We start from the raw sequence: 15,384 nt of genomic DNA, 5'->3' as shown, positions 1-15,384 counted from the left end.
TTGGTCATATGGGTTGGGTAACATAACACTTTAACCTACTTAGAAAAAGGCAGATTTAATCGACAAAACAAAACAGTCCTGGTCAACAGGCTATATGCTAGCATAAGTTCAGTTTAGTTCAGAAAGCCAGGTGAAAATGCACCCGTCTTTAAGAAAATGATCGTGGCTGATTGAAGATCTATTCTAGCCAATATACCGCTGAGACTCAGACTGACAGACTCCACGATGCCGCAAAACAGATCGATTGTTCAGTACAAATGTTGTTTTCTTCTCCGTAGCCAAACTAACGAAATAAAATACTCGGAGATGTTTGACATAAGAGGGCAAAACATTGTTGCTTTAATTTGGACATACGGGATTCTTAACATCACATCAGTGGCATGGTGTACATCTTACATCACAAGGATTTAAACCAGACACTCTTGAACAAACGCATCACTAGGAGAGAGAGTAGGGAGGGAGAGAGGGGAGGGGAGGAATCAAAAGTTTAATAGCAACTCGCGCTAGTTACCGCTAACGGTACACCTTAGCCAGCTTGGTCTGTCAATGGTCGTTTTTACGATGATTATAGGTTCGTTTTTATCGTAGCAATCATACACGGCTTAATCATTTTTTTTTTCATACATTCCAGAACTCAAATGCACATTCTTGAACATCACGTACATAGCTTAGAGAGGGAGAGGGGAGCAATGAGCGCTTTATAAACCGTGCAAGTGGACAGGGGGCAGAATATTCTGTAGAGTTTGCTTTAGCATTAGCATTAAAGGGTGAATTAGGCTACCTCAGGTAAGAGGAAAAGAGTAACATGGGCGTCACTCAACCAAACCATCGGGAGGAATAACAGCTGGAAAATCTATAAACACAGGCGATCTGAGATGATTCTACTGAGCCGCAGTTTTTTTTTTACTTAATTTTTTGTAGACAACTCGACAGTTGCCTAGTTTTGATAAGCCTTCTGTGAATCGACAAGATCAAAAACGAAATAGATTTCATACATTTAGTCTATAGCCTACCGTACCATTCACCCTGATGGGATGACATAAAAAAGTTCATAGTAATTATTTATATGGATGCGTACATTAAATATGCACATATATCCTATCATTGATAAGACCACGATGGTCCCAGGGGTTTGTACATGCATGAAGATCATTACAAGGGATACAAAAATAAAACACCAAAGTTTATATTGAACATTACAACTGAGTGACAACATATAGGCCCTTTGTAGGCCTATAAGAAGAAATAAAGAAAAAAAAGTTATCATAAGACCATTTATAAATCAATGATTATGTGCACAAAAGGCACTTAAAATACTCCTCTTGATAAAAGGGTAGATAAATAAACTTAAAAAACACTGAAATATGAAAACAGTCTTGTTATCCCTAAAATATGTTAATTTCACTTCAAATAAACATTTAGTCCGTGCATCCTTTCCGTCGTATCTTATCACTTACAGTAAAGGGAAAATGAAAACACCGCTACCCAGTTAGTTACCACAGATGAAGAATTGCAATACAGTAGTATGTTCAAAACCTATATGTTTTACCCCACCCACAAAGACCCTTAAATGCTATAATACTACACTCCCACACCAAAGCCGAAGTACCACTTCTTTAAACTCCACGTAGATTGGAATGGATCCACTAGGAGGCGATATAACCACATGTAGTAGCCTACCACATAGCCTACAGTAAATAGATCTCTATTTCAGATGGTAAGGACATTTACTTTTTCCCGGTCAGATAACAGAGATTGAATCACATGGTAACGAAGCGAATTCACTGGCATGGAAATGTGTTTATGAAAGTATCTCAGTGCTTACGTCATGTATTGACATTAGGATTGAAGTTAGAATAAGTTTCCCAGTTCTAGTCCCCTGACTGAAACTGCGGTGACAGTGACAACTGTCATTCATCATTTCAGATTCCAGAAAGGTAAAGATAGACAATTTCACCGAAGGCCTACATGAAAGTTCCGTGTGCGTTTTGACCAAAGCAAGGCACCACATACACCTATTGTTTAATGGCAACAAATGCGTTGCATGCCAAACACACAGCTCCACTGCCGAGGTCGGAGGACCGGAGAGCGGCCGCGGGTTACGCCTCTGAGCACAGTGGGTAGAGCTACAGCAGCGGTAAATAGTAGCATCTTAAGCCTTGCTGCAATGCGTGAGAAACGCCATGTGGAAGGGTCACATCGATGTGTGAGATATGTATTCTGACCAAAGGGAAGAACGGATGGAGAGACCACGGTTTCCGTTAATATATTACAACATTTAATCACGCTAAATATGCTCAGGCAGAGCCAGGGTTCTTCTAAACTTATCACATTTTCTATTTTAAAAGAACATAGAACAGTACTTTCCAGTATATTTGACGCAGTAATAGCATAACACCGATTAGTTTCTGAACAGGCAAGAGGTATGATCGTGGCAGCGTGTATAGAAGTGTGTGGTCTTCAATGAAGGTACGAATACGTTTTTATTGAAGGAGCTGTCTGGGAAACGAGCTTCCTGTCTGAATGTTGTTTACAACGGCATGCTGACGGAATTACATCAGGATCAGAAACATGACAAATGCGTATAGTGTCATTATTGGAATATTTGTAGATTTGTATTGTTGTTGTTGTTTTGGTAAAAAAATAGTATGAAAATATGACAAAAATAGAAGAGCTTTGGGTTGTGTTTGACGCGTAATTTCTTGCCATATGCCATTCAGATCAGCTTCTTGCCTGTACCGTTTTGACCTACAAGATACACCCCCCTCAGTCGTAAATTATTTACAAGTTAAACTACATAGTTTTACCACAGGTTTCTTACAATTAGTTGGTATTTTCGTTACGTTTTTCTGCATCTCATGTCTGGAGGCCTATACAACGTTGCTATATGGTTACTTTAAACATCCCTTATACTATATTACAAACAGAAAGCAAATCAACTTCAAGTAAGTGTCTGTACCGCCAAAATTGCAACCAACAGCCTTTTTGGTTCCAGTCACAGACACACCTTAGTGAATGTCCTTGTCCAAAACGTCACCCGGACAACCAGTGACAATAAACACAAGTATTGCCTCACTTGTATTCAGATAACACATTAAAAAGAAAGGAACCTAGAATGTTTGAGGTAAAACATGAAAAAAAAGAAAGACATTTTTCATTGAGGTTATTTGACTCCTGCTCTTTATGTAGGCTACTTACTTCACATCAAGCTTGACAAGAGTGCTGCGTCTACCTGCTATCAAACCTGCAGACTCTCCAACTGGCTCATCACCATGGCAACTCAGGCTCATTGGAAGAGCTTCCTGAATCCAAGAAATAAAGTCTTAACTGGGGAGGGGGAAAAAACTAACAAGGAACTAGCGACTTTTACGGGCCGGAGGAGAAGGGGGGAGGGTAACTACCGTTCAGTAACTTTACCATCTTTCCCAGAAGTAGGAGCAGTCTCATTTTGACACCTCCCCCGCCCCACCCCGCCCCACCCGGCCCCGCCCCCCTCAGCTACATGGTCCCAGACTTGTCCCCAGCAGCGTTAGCCGCGTTAGCCGCATTGGGGCCGCCGGGAAACATCTTATCAGTGGGCGTGACGGCCGGGCTGCCAACCCCCGAGGAGCTGGAGGAGCTGGAGCGGTGTTGGGTGGGCGGGGGCCTCGCCGGCCGCATGGGCGGGGGCCGCAGCTGGGGGCCCCCCAGGCGGGCGGAGAGGGCGGGCTTGAAGGTGGTGAGCATCTCGGAGGTGGAGCTGTTGCTGCGGCGCATGGCGGCGTCCGGGTCCCGGATCATCATGGTGTGGAGCGGGCTGGCGGGTGGAGAGCTGGCCGGGTGCTTGGAGGGCTCCAGGGTGTCCAGGACCACGTCGGGGGCCTGCTTGGCCGTGTTCTGACGCTCCAGCTCACGCAGCTCGTGCAGCGCTGTGGTCATGGTCTTCTCGATGTCCTGGAGGAGGGGCACAGACACATGCGCGCACACACACACACACACACACAGACACGCATGGGCACACACACACACAGAGACACGCGTGGGCACACACACACAGACACGCATGGGCACACACACACACACACACACAGACACGCATAAAACAGACAGATGAAAACAGATCATAAATAATCTGTACTGACAGGAACCCCAATAATGGGATCCACCTTGGTGTCAGTCACTTTCAAAACGTATGTAGGTTGTTGTTCCAAGGTACTGAGCATCAACCGACAGCTTTCAACTAAATCACAACAGACTGTAACTGTGTGTTTGTGTCTTTCTCCAGCTGCATGTTGGCTGTGAACAACACAGTGTCCTCTGGCTCCAGTCAGACCATCTGATCTCCCAGTCCCAGTCTCTCTCCATCTCTGTCCCTGACTACACAACCCCACTCTAACACAGGCATCAAATAAAAGAGATTATGAGAACACACGCATCTCCCTCTCTCTCTTTCCTAAGGACCCCCTGCCTGCATCGCAACATAATTAAAGATCAGAGATAATATTTAATCATCTCCACGTCTCCCTTGCTGCCAGTGAGGGTCGTAAATAACAGACCCGGCCAAAGACACTCCCCGATGAGGGATGTCTCATTAGCTGTGGAGCTCCTTACCCTGCCGTTTCTAAAGCTCTCCATACGCAATTAGCTCCTCCTCTCAGTGCACAGGCCTGGTGGAGACACTTCCACCCGTCTGCCTTAGAGAATGATTCAGCAGAACCCTGTCACAACAACACCGTCAGGTCGCCAGGAGAACCCTGTCACAACAACACCGTCAGGTCGCCAGGAGAACCCTGTCACAACAACACCGTCAGGTCGCCAGGAGAACCCTGTCACAACAACACCGTCAGGTCGCCTGGAGAACCCTGTCACAACAACACCGTCAGGTCGCCAGGAGAACCCTGTCACAACAACACCGTCAGGTCGCCAGGAGAACCCTGTCACAACAACACCGTCAGGTCGCCTGGAGAACCCTGTCACAACAACACCGTCAGGTCGCCAGGAGAACCCTGTCACAACAACACCGTCAGGTCGCCAGGAGAACCCTGTCACAACAACACCGTCAGGTCGCCTGGAGAACCCTGTCACAACAACACCGTCAGGTCGCCTGGAGAACCCTGTCACAACAACACCGTCAGGTCGCCTGGCCCTGCAGGGTTCTGGTTGTTGCGCATCAGTATTGTTGGGAGGTGGAGGTCACGAGAGGTGAGAGGTCAGGTGAGGTGGAGTTGTCTAAGTAATGGTGTGTATACCGCTGTATTCAACGGTGTTGAACTGTATGTGTGCATGCAGATGGACCACACAGAGAGAGAGAGAGAGAAATACAAGAGCGAAAAGGAGAGAGAAAGAGATGTAGAGAAACACAGATAGGAAGAGAGAAACAGAGAGAGAGAAACAGAGAGAGAGGAACAGAGAGAGAGAGAAACAGAGAGAGAGAAACAGAGACTCAACAAACAGACATGGTACTGGAAACACACACAGAGAGGCCCCACCTCTGCCAGGGCCTCAGCCTCCAGGGCCTTGTGGTCTCCCAGGCTGCTGTGGCGCGTGGCCCCCGGGGCCGGCCTCAGGGGGTGTCCCTCGGGGTACGCCTTCCTGTCGGGGTAGTTGATGCTGCCTGCGCTGCCGAATGTTCCCAGGCGCCTCTTCTCCGGGCTCTCCAGCCGGCTGCGGCTCGGCGCCACCTTGTGGGGGCTGCTGGGACAGGCGGCGGCGCGGGGGGGCGTGTCCATCCCCCGGGGGGGCGTGTCCATCCCCCGGGGGGGGCTGTGGGTGTCGTTGCTCCGGCGACGAGGGATGGCGGCCCCGTCGGAGCGTAGCCGCACCCTGGTGAGGGAGGGGCTGTTGCACGGAGAGGTGAGGTCAAAGGTTATTGTAAAGACAGGGAAGGAAGAACTTAATTGAAAAGACTAGTTAGGCTATTGAAAATACATAATTTTGTAAAGCAACGCAAGTTCAGAAAGAGTTCCACCTACGAAACCTCCAGGATATAACCAATACAAGAAGCCTGAGGCAGGAAGAGGGCGCTCAAGCCTTCCTCCTCAGGCCTTCAGGACTCAAGGATCAGGGAAGACTCAGGGATTAAAGCGCAGCTTTGAGGCAGCAGGAGAGAATAGGAGTAGGAAGGCCCACCTGCCCATGAGCCCTCCCAGGCTGTAGTCAGGCTCGCAGGGGGACGGAGCGTCGCTCTTGGAGGAGGCCTTGTCATCCAGCAGAGGTCCGCTGCTCGCCTCGCTGGCCGTCTTCTGACTCAGGGTGTCTGAGAACGCATCATCCCTGGGGAGGAGGGGGGCAGGGGGTGAGGGAGGGGGGGGGTGTACAAATAGAGAGATAGGGATAGAGAGAGAAAAAGAGGGTGGGAGAGAGACAGAGACATATACAGAGAGAGATTGAGGGAGAGAGAGGAGAGCGAGGAAAGAAAGAGAGAGAGAGAGGAAGGAGAGAGGGGGGGGGAGAGAGAGGAAGGAGAGAGAGGGGGAGAGAGAAAGGGGGGGGTGAAGGTAGAAAGTGTGAAAGAAGAAGAGATAAGCAGCTGGGAGCATGTCAGCAGGTTTCAATAAGTGTATTTTCTACCAACTGATCAACCTCATGTCATGTCACTTACACATCAATTTTCTTCTTTAAAATCCCTCAGGCGTGGACAGTAAACTATTAAAATAATATTCTTCTCAATCGACTTGCCAGAAATTAATCACATTACACTGGAGCTGGAGTGGCTCTATGTGGCTATGTCTCTCTATCTGGATGTAAATGTTGCTGCCAACGTTCTCTCTGGGAAATATTCCCCAGCAGTCTTCCTGTATCAGCAAGACATGGATCCTTTACAGAGGTCACAGAATGCACAGAAGTCTTCTGTGCCCTCGTCCCTGATATTAAAGCAGTCTGCTCTGGAATCCCAAGACAACAATACCAGCTCTGCTTTTATAAAAGCCCACAACCTCCCCCCTGCCCCCCACTCCACTCCACTCTCCCTGTAGCGTGTAGAAGCGTGTTGGAAGCGTGTTGGAAGCGTGTGGATCAGTCAGCCACTCACAGGTCCTGCACCACGATGTACTGGTGAGGGATCAGGCCGTCCACGCCGTTGTGGCGCCCCTCCCACCAGTCCTCAGAGGCACGGTGGTACAGCAGCAGAGACGCCCCCTTCTTGAAGGACAGCTCTCTGGGAGTACGGCCCTGGTAGTCAAACTTGGCGATGGCCTCAATCTGCTCCACTTCTGAGAGAGGGGGATGGGGGGGGGTGTAGAGGAAGGGGTGGGGGTGGTGGGAGAGAGGAGTAGGGGGATGGAGAGAGGGGGGAGGTGGAGAGGGATGGGTGAGGCAGAGGAGGGGGTGGAGAGAGAGGGGGAGAGGTGGAGAGGGTGGGGTGAGGTGGAGGAGGGGGTGGAGAGAGAGGGGGAGAGGTGGAGAGGGTGGGGTGAGGTGGAGGAGGGGGTGGAGAGAGAGGGGGAGAGGTGGAGAGGGTGGGGTGAGGCAGAGGAGGGGGTGGAGAGAGAGGGGGAGAGGTGGAGAGGGTGGGGTGAGGTGGAGGAGGGGTTAGAGGGGTTTATTCAAGCTAAACATTAACCCTGCCTGGCTAACCCATCAAGATGAATGCATGAGAGAGGCCACAGCTGCTACGATGATTGGATAGCAGAGGCAGACACAGGAGTCCCCCAGACCTCCAGGCACATGAGTCCCCCAGACACAGGAGTCCCCCAGACACATGAGACCCCCAGACACAGGAGTCCCCCAGACACATGAGACCCCCAGACACATGAGACCCCCAGACACATGAGACCCCCAGACACAGGAGTCCCCCAGACACAGGAGTCCCCCAGACCTCCAGACACATGAGACCCCCAGACCTCCAGACACAGGAGTCCCCCAGACCTCCAGACACATGAGTCCCCCAGACACAGGAGTCCCCCAGACACATGAGACCCCCAGACACAGGAGTCCCCCAGACACAGGAGTCCCCCAGACACAGGAGTCCCCCAGACCTCCAGACACATGAGACCCCCAGACCTCCAGACACAGGAGACCCCCAGACACAGGAGTCCCCCAGACCTCCAGACACATGAGACCCCCAGACCTCCAGACACAGGAGACCTCCAGACACAGGAGTCCCCCAGACCTCCAGACACATGAGACCCCCAGACCTCCAGACACAGGAGTCCCCTAGACCTCCAGACACAGGAGTCCCCCAGACCTCCAGACACAGGAGTCCCCCAGACCTCCAGACACAGGAGTCCCCCAGACCTCCAGACACAGGAGTCCCCCAGACCTCCAGACACAGGAGTCCCCCAGACCTCCAGACACATGAGACCCCCAGATCTCCAGACACAGGAGTCCCCCAGACCTCCAGACACAGGAGTCCCCCAGACACATGAGACCCCCAGACACATGAGACCCCCAGACACAGGAGTCCCCCAGACACAGGAGTCCCCCAGACCTCCAGACACATGAGACCCCCAGACCTCCAGACACAGGAGTCCCCCAGACCTCCAGACACATGAGTCCCCCAGACACAGGAGTCCCCCAGACACATGAGACCCCCAGACACAGGAGTCCCCCAGACACAGGAGTCCCCCAGACACAGGAGTCCCCCAGACCTCCAGACACATGAGACCCCCAGACCTCCAGACACAGGAGACCCCCAGACACAGGAGTCCCCCAGACCTCCAGACACATGAGACCCCCAGACCTCCAGACACAGGAGACCTCCAGACACAGGAGTCCCCCAGACCTCCAGACACATGAGACCCCCAGACCTCCAGACACAGGAGTCCCCCAGACCTCCAGACACAGGAGTCCCCCAGACCTCCAGACACAGGAGTCCCCCAGACCTCCAGACACAGGAGTCCCCCAGACATCCAGACACAGGAGTCCCCCAGACCTCCAGACACAGGAGTCCCCCAGACCTCCAGACACAGGAGTCCCCCAGACCTCCAGACACATGAGACCCCCAGACCTCCAGACACAGGAGATCCCCAGATCTCCAGGCATGCGACAGGACAACAAAGACATCCCCAGAAGGCATGGCTGCTTCGACTTGCATACAAGACCACAGCAGATCACATACAGTAGATTACAAAGTGCCTAATAGGGGCTGTCAGTCACCAAACGTAATGGCCTAGGCCGTGTTGAGTTATTTTATCTTATTACAAATCTTAACTTCAGTCAAAGACATTTACTACAATTTAATCAGATGTATTTCACCTTGGGGGGGTATGATATGCTGTGGATGTCAGACACACAGACTCTTTGTCTGTGAAGATAATATATTCCATTCAGTCCTGAGTCTGTGATTAGGCCTGTCCCACAGGGAGTGAGTCTCGGTTATGCGCACGCACGCACACACGCAGACAGACAGACCAACACACACACACAGACAGACCACAGAGGTCAACAGGGATTAAGCAGATGTATAATACAATTCAACTCTCGGCAGGAAATCTCCAAGACAACCAGAAAGCCCACTCAGTTCCATTAGGGGCTCCATCCAGGGGTGAAATAGTCTAAAACGAGAGAGGGAGGAAGAGGAGGAGAGGAAGAGGGAGGTAGATTGAGGGAGAGATAGGGGAATATTTGTCTGCTACGTGTCCCTCTTGTTTAAACAGCAGATTCTGCTCAAGGGGGAGACCACTCTTCCTTCTCTGGTTCTAACCTTCCGTGTGTGGGCCCTCTTGTGTCTGGATGTGTCTGTATACGTCCGTGTGTGTTTACGTGTGTCTGTATATGTCTGTTTGTGTGTGTCTGGTTGTGTGCGTGTTAATGTGTGTGTCTGGAGGTGTGTGTGTCTGGATGTGTGTGTGTGTGTCTGCCTGTGTCTGGATGTGTGGATGTGTGTGTCTGGATGTGTGTGTGTCTGGATGTGTTGTGTGTGTGTGTCTGCCTGTGTCTGGATGTGTGGGTGTGTGTGTGGATGTGTGTGTGTGTGTGTGTGTGTGTGGATGTGTGTGTGCGTGTTGTTCCTAGGGTTACGGGTTCTGAGCGCGTCTCCCCACATGACTGTCTCAGAAGGGGAGGCAGTGAAACACTAAGGAGAATCCCTCAGGACCTGCTCACCACCACACAACAGAGAGAGGACAGAGAAAGGTGAGGGAGAGAGATGAAGGAGAGGGATGAGAGAGAGGGAGAGATGATAAAGAGAGGGATGAAATAGAAAGACAGAGAGAGACAGGTGAGCCCTTCTCAGCCTTAAACTGTCACAGATTATCTGAGGTTTAAACACACACACACACACACACACAACTAGGTCAGTGAGTGCTTGGGGCGCATTGCTCTACAGGGTCCTTGAACAAGGCAGATGTTCCACACACAGTGTGCATCCAGTCAGCACATAAACACGACCTCCCCTCCACCAGTGTCACAACACCACATCAGCTGGAACACAACAGCCCTCCAAACTGCAACAACTCCACAGACTCAAGACCTTCAAAGCTGAATTGAACAACAACAAAAATATAGATTAGTTTATATAGTTTTATATAACTAACTTCTCTATCATAGGGAGTCAGGTGGCTGAGCGGTAAGGGAGTCGGGCTAGTAATCTGAAGGTTACCGGTTCGATTCCCGGCTGTGCAAAATGACGTTGTGTCCTTGGGCAAGGCACTTCACCCTACTTGTCTCGGGGGAATGTCCCTGTACTTACTGTAAATCGCTCTGGATAAGAGCGTCTGCTAAATGACTAAATGTAAATGTAAATCATAAAATAATAAAGGTAGAAAGGCCTTGGAAAATGGAATTCCATTATTTTACCCATTAAAGAATAACGGAATTCTTTCTACTGCCGCACAAATACAGATGACAATTTTTTTAATTAACTAACACAATGGAGTGTGTGTAGGTGTGTATATGAGAGTGTGTGTGTATATGAGAGTGTGTGTGTATATGAGAGTGTGTGTGTATATGAGAGTGTGTGTGTATATGAGTGTGTGTGTGTAGATGTGTACTGACCATCATCGCTGGTGTGAGGCTCCGTTCCATTGTCTGCTTCATCTATGGTGCCTGGCTCGCTGTGAGGACTATCACTGTACACACACACACACACACACACACACACACACACACACACACACACACACACACACACACACACACACACACACACACACACACACACACACACACACACACACCAGGGAATTTGAAAGTGCTCTGGGGGGAATCGTTGTAACTGCAGGCCATAACCACATATTGATATAATATCATTAATTAAAGCAGGGTTGTGGCTTCGGCTGTGGATGAGGCAGTAATTGGCTCAGGTTTTTGCAGCAGTTTATACAGTATATGCGAGTACTATTTGATACAGGACCTGCAGGTTTAACTAGGTGTATCTCTCACACTCACCCCTACTCCCCCTCACCCCTACTCCCCCCTCCCCCTCCCCCTCACCCCTACTCCCCCCCCTCCCCACACTCCCCCTCACCCTCTCCCCACACTCACCCCTACTCCCCCCCTCCCCACACTCCCCCTCACCCCTACTCCCCCCCTCCCCCTCCCCCTCACCCCTACTCCCCCCCTCCCCACACTCCCCCCTCACCCTCTCCCCCACACTCACCCCTACTCCCCCCCTCCCCACACTCCCCCTCACCCCTACTCCCCCCCTCCCCCTCACCCCTACTCCCCCCCTCCCCACACTCCCCCTCACCCTCTCCCCACACTCACCCCTACTCCCCCCCTCCCCACACTCCCCCTCACCCCTACTCCCCCCCTCCCCCTCCCCCTACTCCCCCCCTCCCCACAATCACCCTCACCCCTACTCCCCCCCCTCCCCCTCACCCTACTCCCCCTCACCCCTACTCCCCCCCTCCCCCTCACCCTACTCCCCCCCTCCCCTCCCCACAATCACCCTCACCCCTACTCCCCCCCTCCCCCCTCACCCTACTCCCCCCCCTCCCCACAATCACCCTCACCCCTACTCCCCCCTCCCCCTCACCCCTACTCCCCCCCTCCCCCTCCCCCTCACCCCTACTCCCCCCCTCCCCACACTCCCCCTCACCCTCTCCCCACACTCACCCCTACTCCCCCCCTCCCCACACTCCCCCTCACCCCTACTCCCCCCCCTCCCCCTCACCCCTACTCCCCCCCCTCCCCACACTCCCCCTCACCCTCTCCCCACACTCACCCCTACTCCCCCCCTCCCCACACTCCCCCTCACCCCTACTCCCCCCCTCCCCCTCCCCCTACTCCCCCCCTCCCCACAATCACCCTCACCCCTACTCCCCCCCTCCCCCTCACCCTACTCCCCCTCACCCCTACTCCCCCCCTCCCCCTCACCCTACTCCCCCCCTCCCCTCCCCACAATCACCTCACCCCTACTCCCCCCCTCCCCCTCACCCTACTCCCCCCTCCCCACAATCACCCTCACCCCTACTCCCCCCCTCCCCTCACCCTACTCCCCCTCACCCCTACTCCCCCCCTCCCCACACTCCCCTCACCCTCTCCCCACACTCACCCCTACTCCCCCCCTCCCCACACTCCCCCTCACCCTCTCCCCACACTCACCCCTACTCCCCCCCTCCCCACACTCCCCCTCACCCTCTCCCCACACTCACCCCTACTCCCCCCCCTCCCCCCCTCCCCCTCAACCCTCTCCCCAACTCACCCCTACTCCCCCCCTCCCCACAATCACCCTCACCCCTACTCCCCCCCCTCCCCCCTCCCCACAATCACCCTCACCCTCTCCCCTCCTCACCCCTACTCCCCCTCCCCACACTCACCCCTACTCCCCCTCTCCCCACACTCACCAGTACTCCTCCCCCCCTGTCATGCACTTCTCGTACAGGGGCCCGTCCAGCTCGCGGGGGCCGGGGAAGATGGCGTCCGTGTGCATGATGATGGTCTTGATGACCTCATTAACGTGCGCCTGGCACGCCACAGGGTCCTGCCCGTCAGGGATGGGCATGAGGGGTCGGCCCAAAGCAGATGGCCAGGTTGTAGGCGTCCATCATGTTCTCGTCACTGTACTGGGACAGGCTGGGGGGAGGGGGGAGGTTAGGTATGGACCGGATCAACATGTCATAACATCAATATAACAATATAACATAACCTAGTCTGTGCAGCTTCTTCCTAACTCCCTTCTCCCCTTTAAGAGCTGATGTCCAGCTACGGTACCACTCCCTCCTCCCTTTAAGAGCTGATGTCGAGCTACGGTACCACTCCCTCCTCCCCTTTAAGAGCTGATGTCCAGCTACGTTACCACTCCCTCCTCCCCTTTAAGAGCTGATGTCCAGCTACGTTACCACTCCCTCCTCCCCTTTAAGAGCTGATGTCCAGCTACGTTACCACTCCCTCCTCCCCTTTAAGAGCTGATGTCCAGCTACGTTACCACTCCCCTCCTCCCCTTTAAGAGCTGATGTCCAGCTACGGTACCACTCCCTCCTCCCCTTTAAGAGCTGATGTCCAGCTACGTTACCACTCCCTCCTCCCCTTTAAGAGCTGATGTCCAGCTACGTTACCACTCCCTCCTCCCCTTTAAGAGCTGATGTCCAGCTACGTTACCACTCCCTCCTCCCCTTTAAGAGCTGATGTCCAGCTACGTTACCACTCCCTCCTCCCCTTTAAGAGCTGATGTCTAGCTACGTTACTCCCTTTAACGTGAGCTCCTGCACAGCCCCGTGGTCACAAGCTGGAGAGCGTCCGTAAAGCCGGATCTGGACCAGCGCCAGCCCGGGCAGTAAAACCACAAGTTCAGGATGTGACATCCAGCTCTTTTGTTCTGCGGTGGGGAGCAGAGCAGAAGGCTCATCAATAACACGGCCGATAAACCAGGACAGCTATATTACTAATGTGAGGGATGTGTTTCCGGGCGGCGTAAATAACTTCCAGAGCAGCTTGCAGACTGACGTGCAGATTAGTAGGACGCGAGCACTTAGGGTCTGACCGATAACTCCTCATGACCTCCGTCCTGCGAGTGCAGAACTGCAGCTCTCTTTCTGGGGGTTTTACCCTACTCGCTCCTCCACATCCCCTGACTCCACCATGACTCCACCCTGACCCCACCCTGACCCCACCCTGACTCCACCCTGACTCCACCCTGACCCCACCCTGACCCCACCCTGACCCCACCCTGACCCCACCATGACTCCACCCTGACCCCACCCTGACCCACCCTGACCCCACCCTGACCCCACCATGACCCCACCCCTGACTCCACCCTGACCCCACCATGACTCCACCCTGACCCCACCCTGACTCCACCCTGACCCCACCCTGACCCCACCCTGACCCCACCCTGACCCCACCATGACCCCACCCTGACTCCACCATGACTCCACCAGGAGTTTACAAGCAGCTTGACATATTTTTATTGTCTTACCATTCATTGTTTCCCCCTGGTGCCTCAACAGAAGACTGCTTTTTGCATCCTCAGTCATGACGCACAGTGTGATGATAAATGTACGTTGTGTGGTAGTGTTTGGTGTTTGCTGTGTAGAGTGTATGTGGTAGTGTTGGCTGTGTGTGTGGTCGTGTGCCTCTGACTCACTGGTTGAGAAAGGAGAACAGGTATCTCATGACGATGATGACACTGCGAGGAGAGTGACCACGATCTGCTGGACGTGGTGAGCTCTCTCTGCTCCTGACTCCAGCTCTGGGAGGGGGGGGGGGGAGGGGAGAAAGAAAGAGAGAGAGAGAGAGAGAGGGTATTATTTTCCTCTTCCTGGTATCCTGTGTCCCTCCTTTCCTCCTCATCGAAAACTCTGCTACAAATCCATTAATCTATTGATACCTCTACCCTCTAAAATGGCCAACACTGCCCCCCTCCTCCCCCAGAGCCCCCCTCCTCCCCCCCCCTCACTCACTGATGGTGGCCATGAGGTCCAGGAAGCGCTCCTTGGGGAGATGGGGTTCTCCAGACCTCTGAAGTACAGCTTGAGAACCCCAGCCACTGAGTTGATGTCATGCTCGTTTTGCTCGTCGATCAGAGGGTCTTCACCTGGTGGGAGAGACTGAGTACTCACACTGTACTACTATAAGACATACACAACATACTACTACTAGAGTAAATACACAACATACTACTACTAGAGTAAATACACAACATACTACAACTAGAGTAAATACACAACATACTACTACTAGAGTAAATACACAACATACTACTACTACACATGCACGTACTGTCATCAAGATGACAACATCAAAACAGTGCACGACTGAGATTGATTCTCTACTTCTATGATGACTGAATGTACTTGAATCTGTCTGGGGGGGCTATGCTGACTGCGTTGGGCTGAAAGAAATCAAGTTTCAATACTTTTTTCCCCCTTTAGAGAAAGCCAGGCCTAGGATGAGTCACTCACCTCTCTCAAAGGAGTTTTTGATATCGTTGACCTCCACCTGAGATCCAGGAACACGAAATATACCCTGCTGCTGCAACCCTGAAAACACCGAAACATGAGAGGGGAGAGAGGGAGAGGGAGG

The 15,384-nt window shown here is 52.5% G+C and overlaps 1 protein-coding gene and 1 long non-coding RNA gene across 2 annotated transcripts in view; both read right to left on the bottom strand.

Moving 5' to 3' along the window:
• Positions 1-539: 539 nt before the first annotated feature.
• On the bottom strand, positions 540-3,447 carry LOC134028956 (uncharacterized). The gene is made up of 2 exons (XR_009931596.1): positions 3,402-3,447; positions 540-3,298 (listed from the first exon to the last, which is right to left on the bottom strand). It is a non-coding gene; the product is annotated as an uncharacterized LOC134028956 (long non-coding RNA).
• Positions 3,448-3,479: 32 nt separating this feature from the next.
• Positions 3,480-15,384, bottom strand: part of srgap3 (SLIT-ROBO Rho GTPase activating protein 3) — a 62,393-nt gene continuing 50,488 nt past the window's right edge. Inside the window, 12 exon segments of the mRNA XM_062461195.1 lie at positions 3,480-3,933; positions 5,469-5,817; positions 6,109-6,252; positions 7,010-7,190; positions 10,915-10,988; positions 12,708-12,868; positions 12,870-12,936; positions 14,447-14,501; positions 14,504-14,551; positions 14,763-14,801; positions 14,804-14,896; positions 15,264-15,375. Of these exon segments, the coding sequence (XP_062317179.1) occupies positions 3,499-3,933; positions 5,469-5,817; positions 6,109-6,252; positions 7,010-7,190; positions 10,915-10,988; positions 12,708-12,868; positions 12,870-12,936; positions 14,447-14,501; positions 14,504-14,551; positions 14,763-14,801; positions 14,804-14,896; positions 15,264-15,375 (1,758 nt within the window). The 3' untranslated portion in view covers positions 3,480-3,498.

The sequence above is a fragment of the Osmerus eperlanus genome, chromosome 1 (assembly GCF_963692335.1).
Source record: "Osmerus eperlanus chromosome 1, fOsmEpe2.1, whole genome shotgun sequence".
NCBI classification, from domain to species: Eukaryota; Metazoa; Chordata; class Actinopteri; order Osmeriformes; family Osmeridae; genus Osmerus; species Osmerus eperlanus.
Note: the sequence above shows the minus strand (reverse complement) of the source record. Positions and strands in the feature narration are given on the sequence as shown.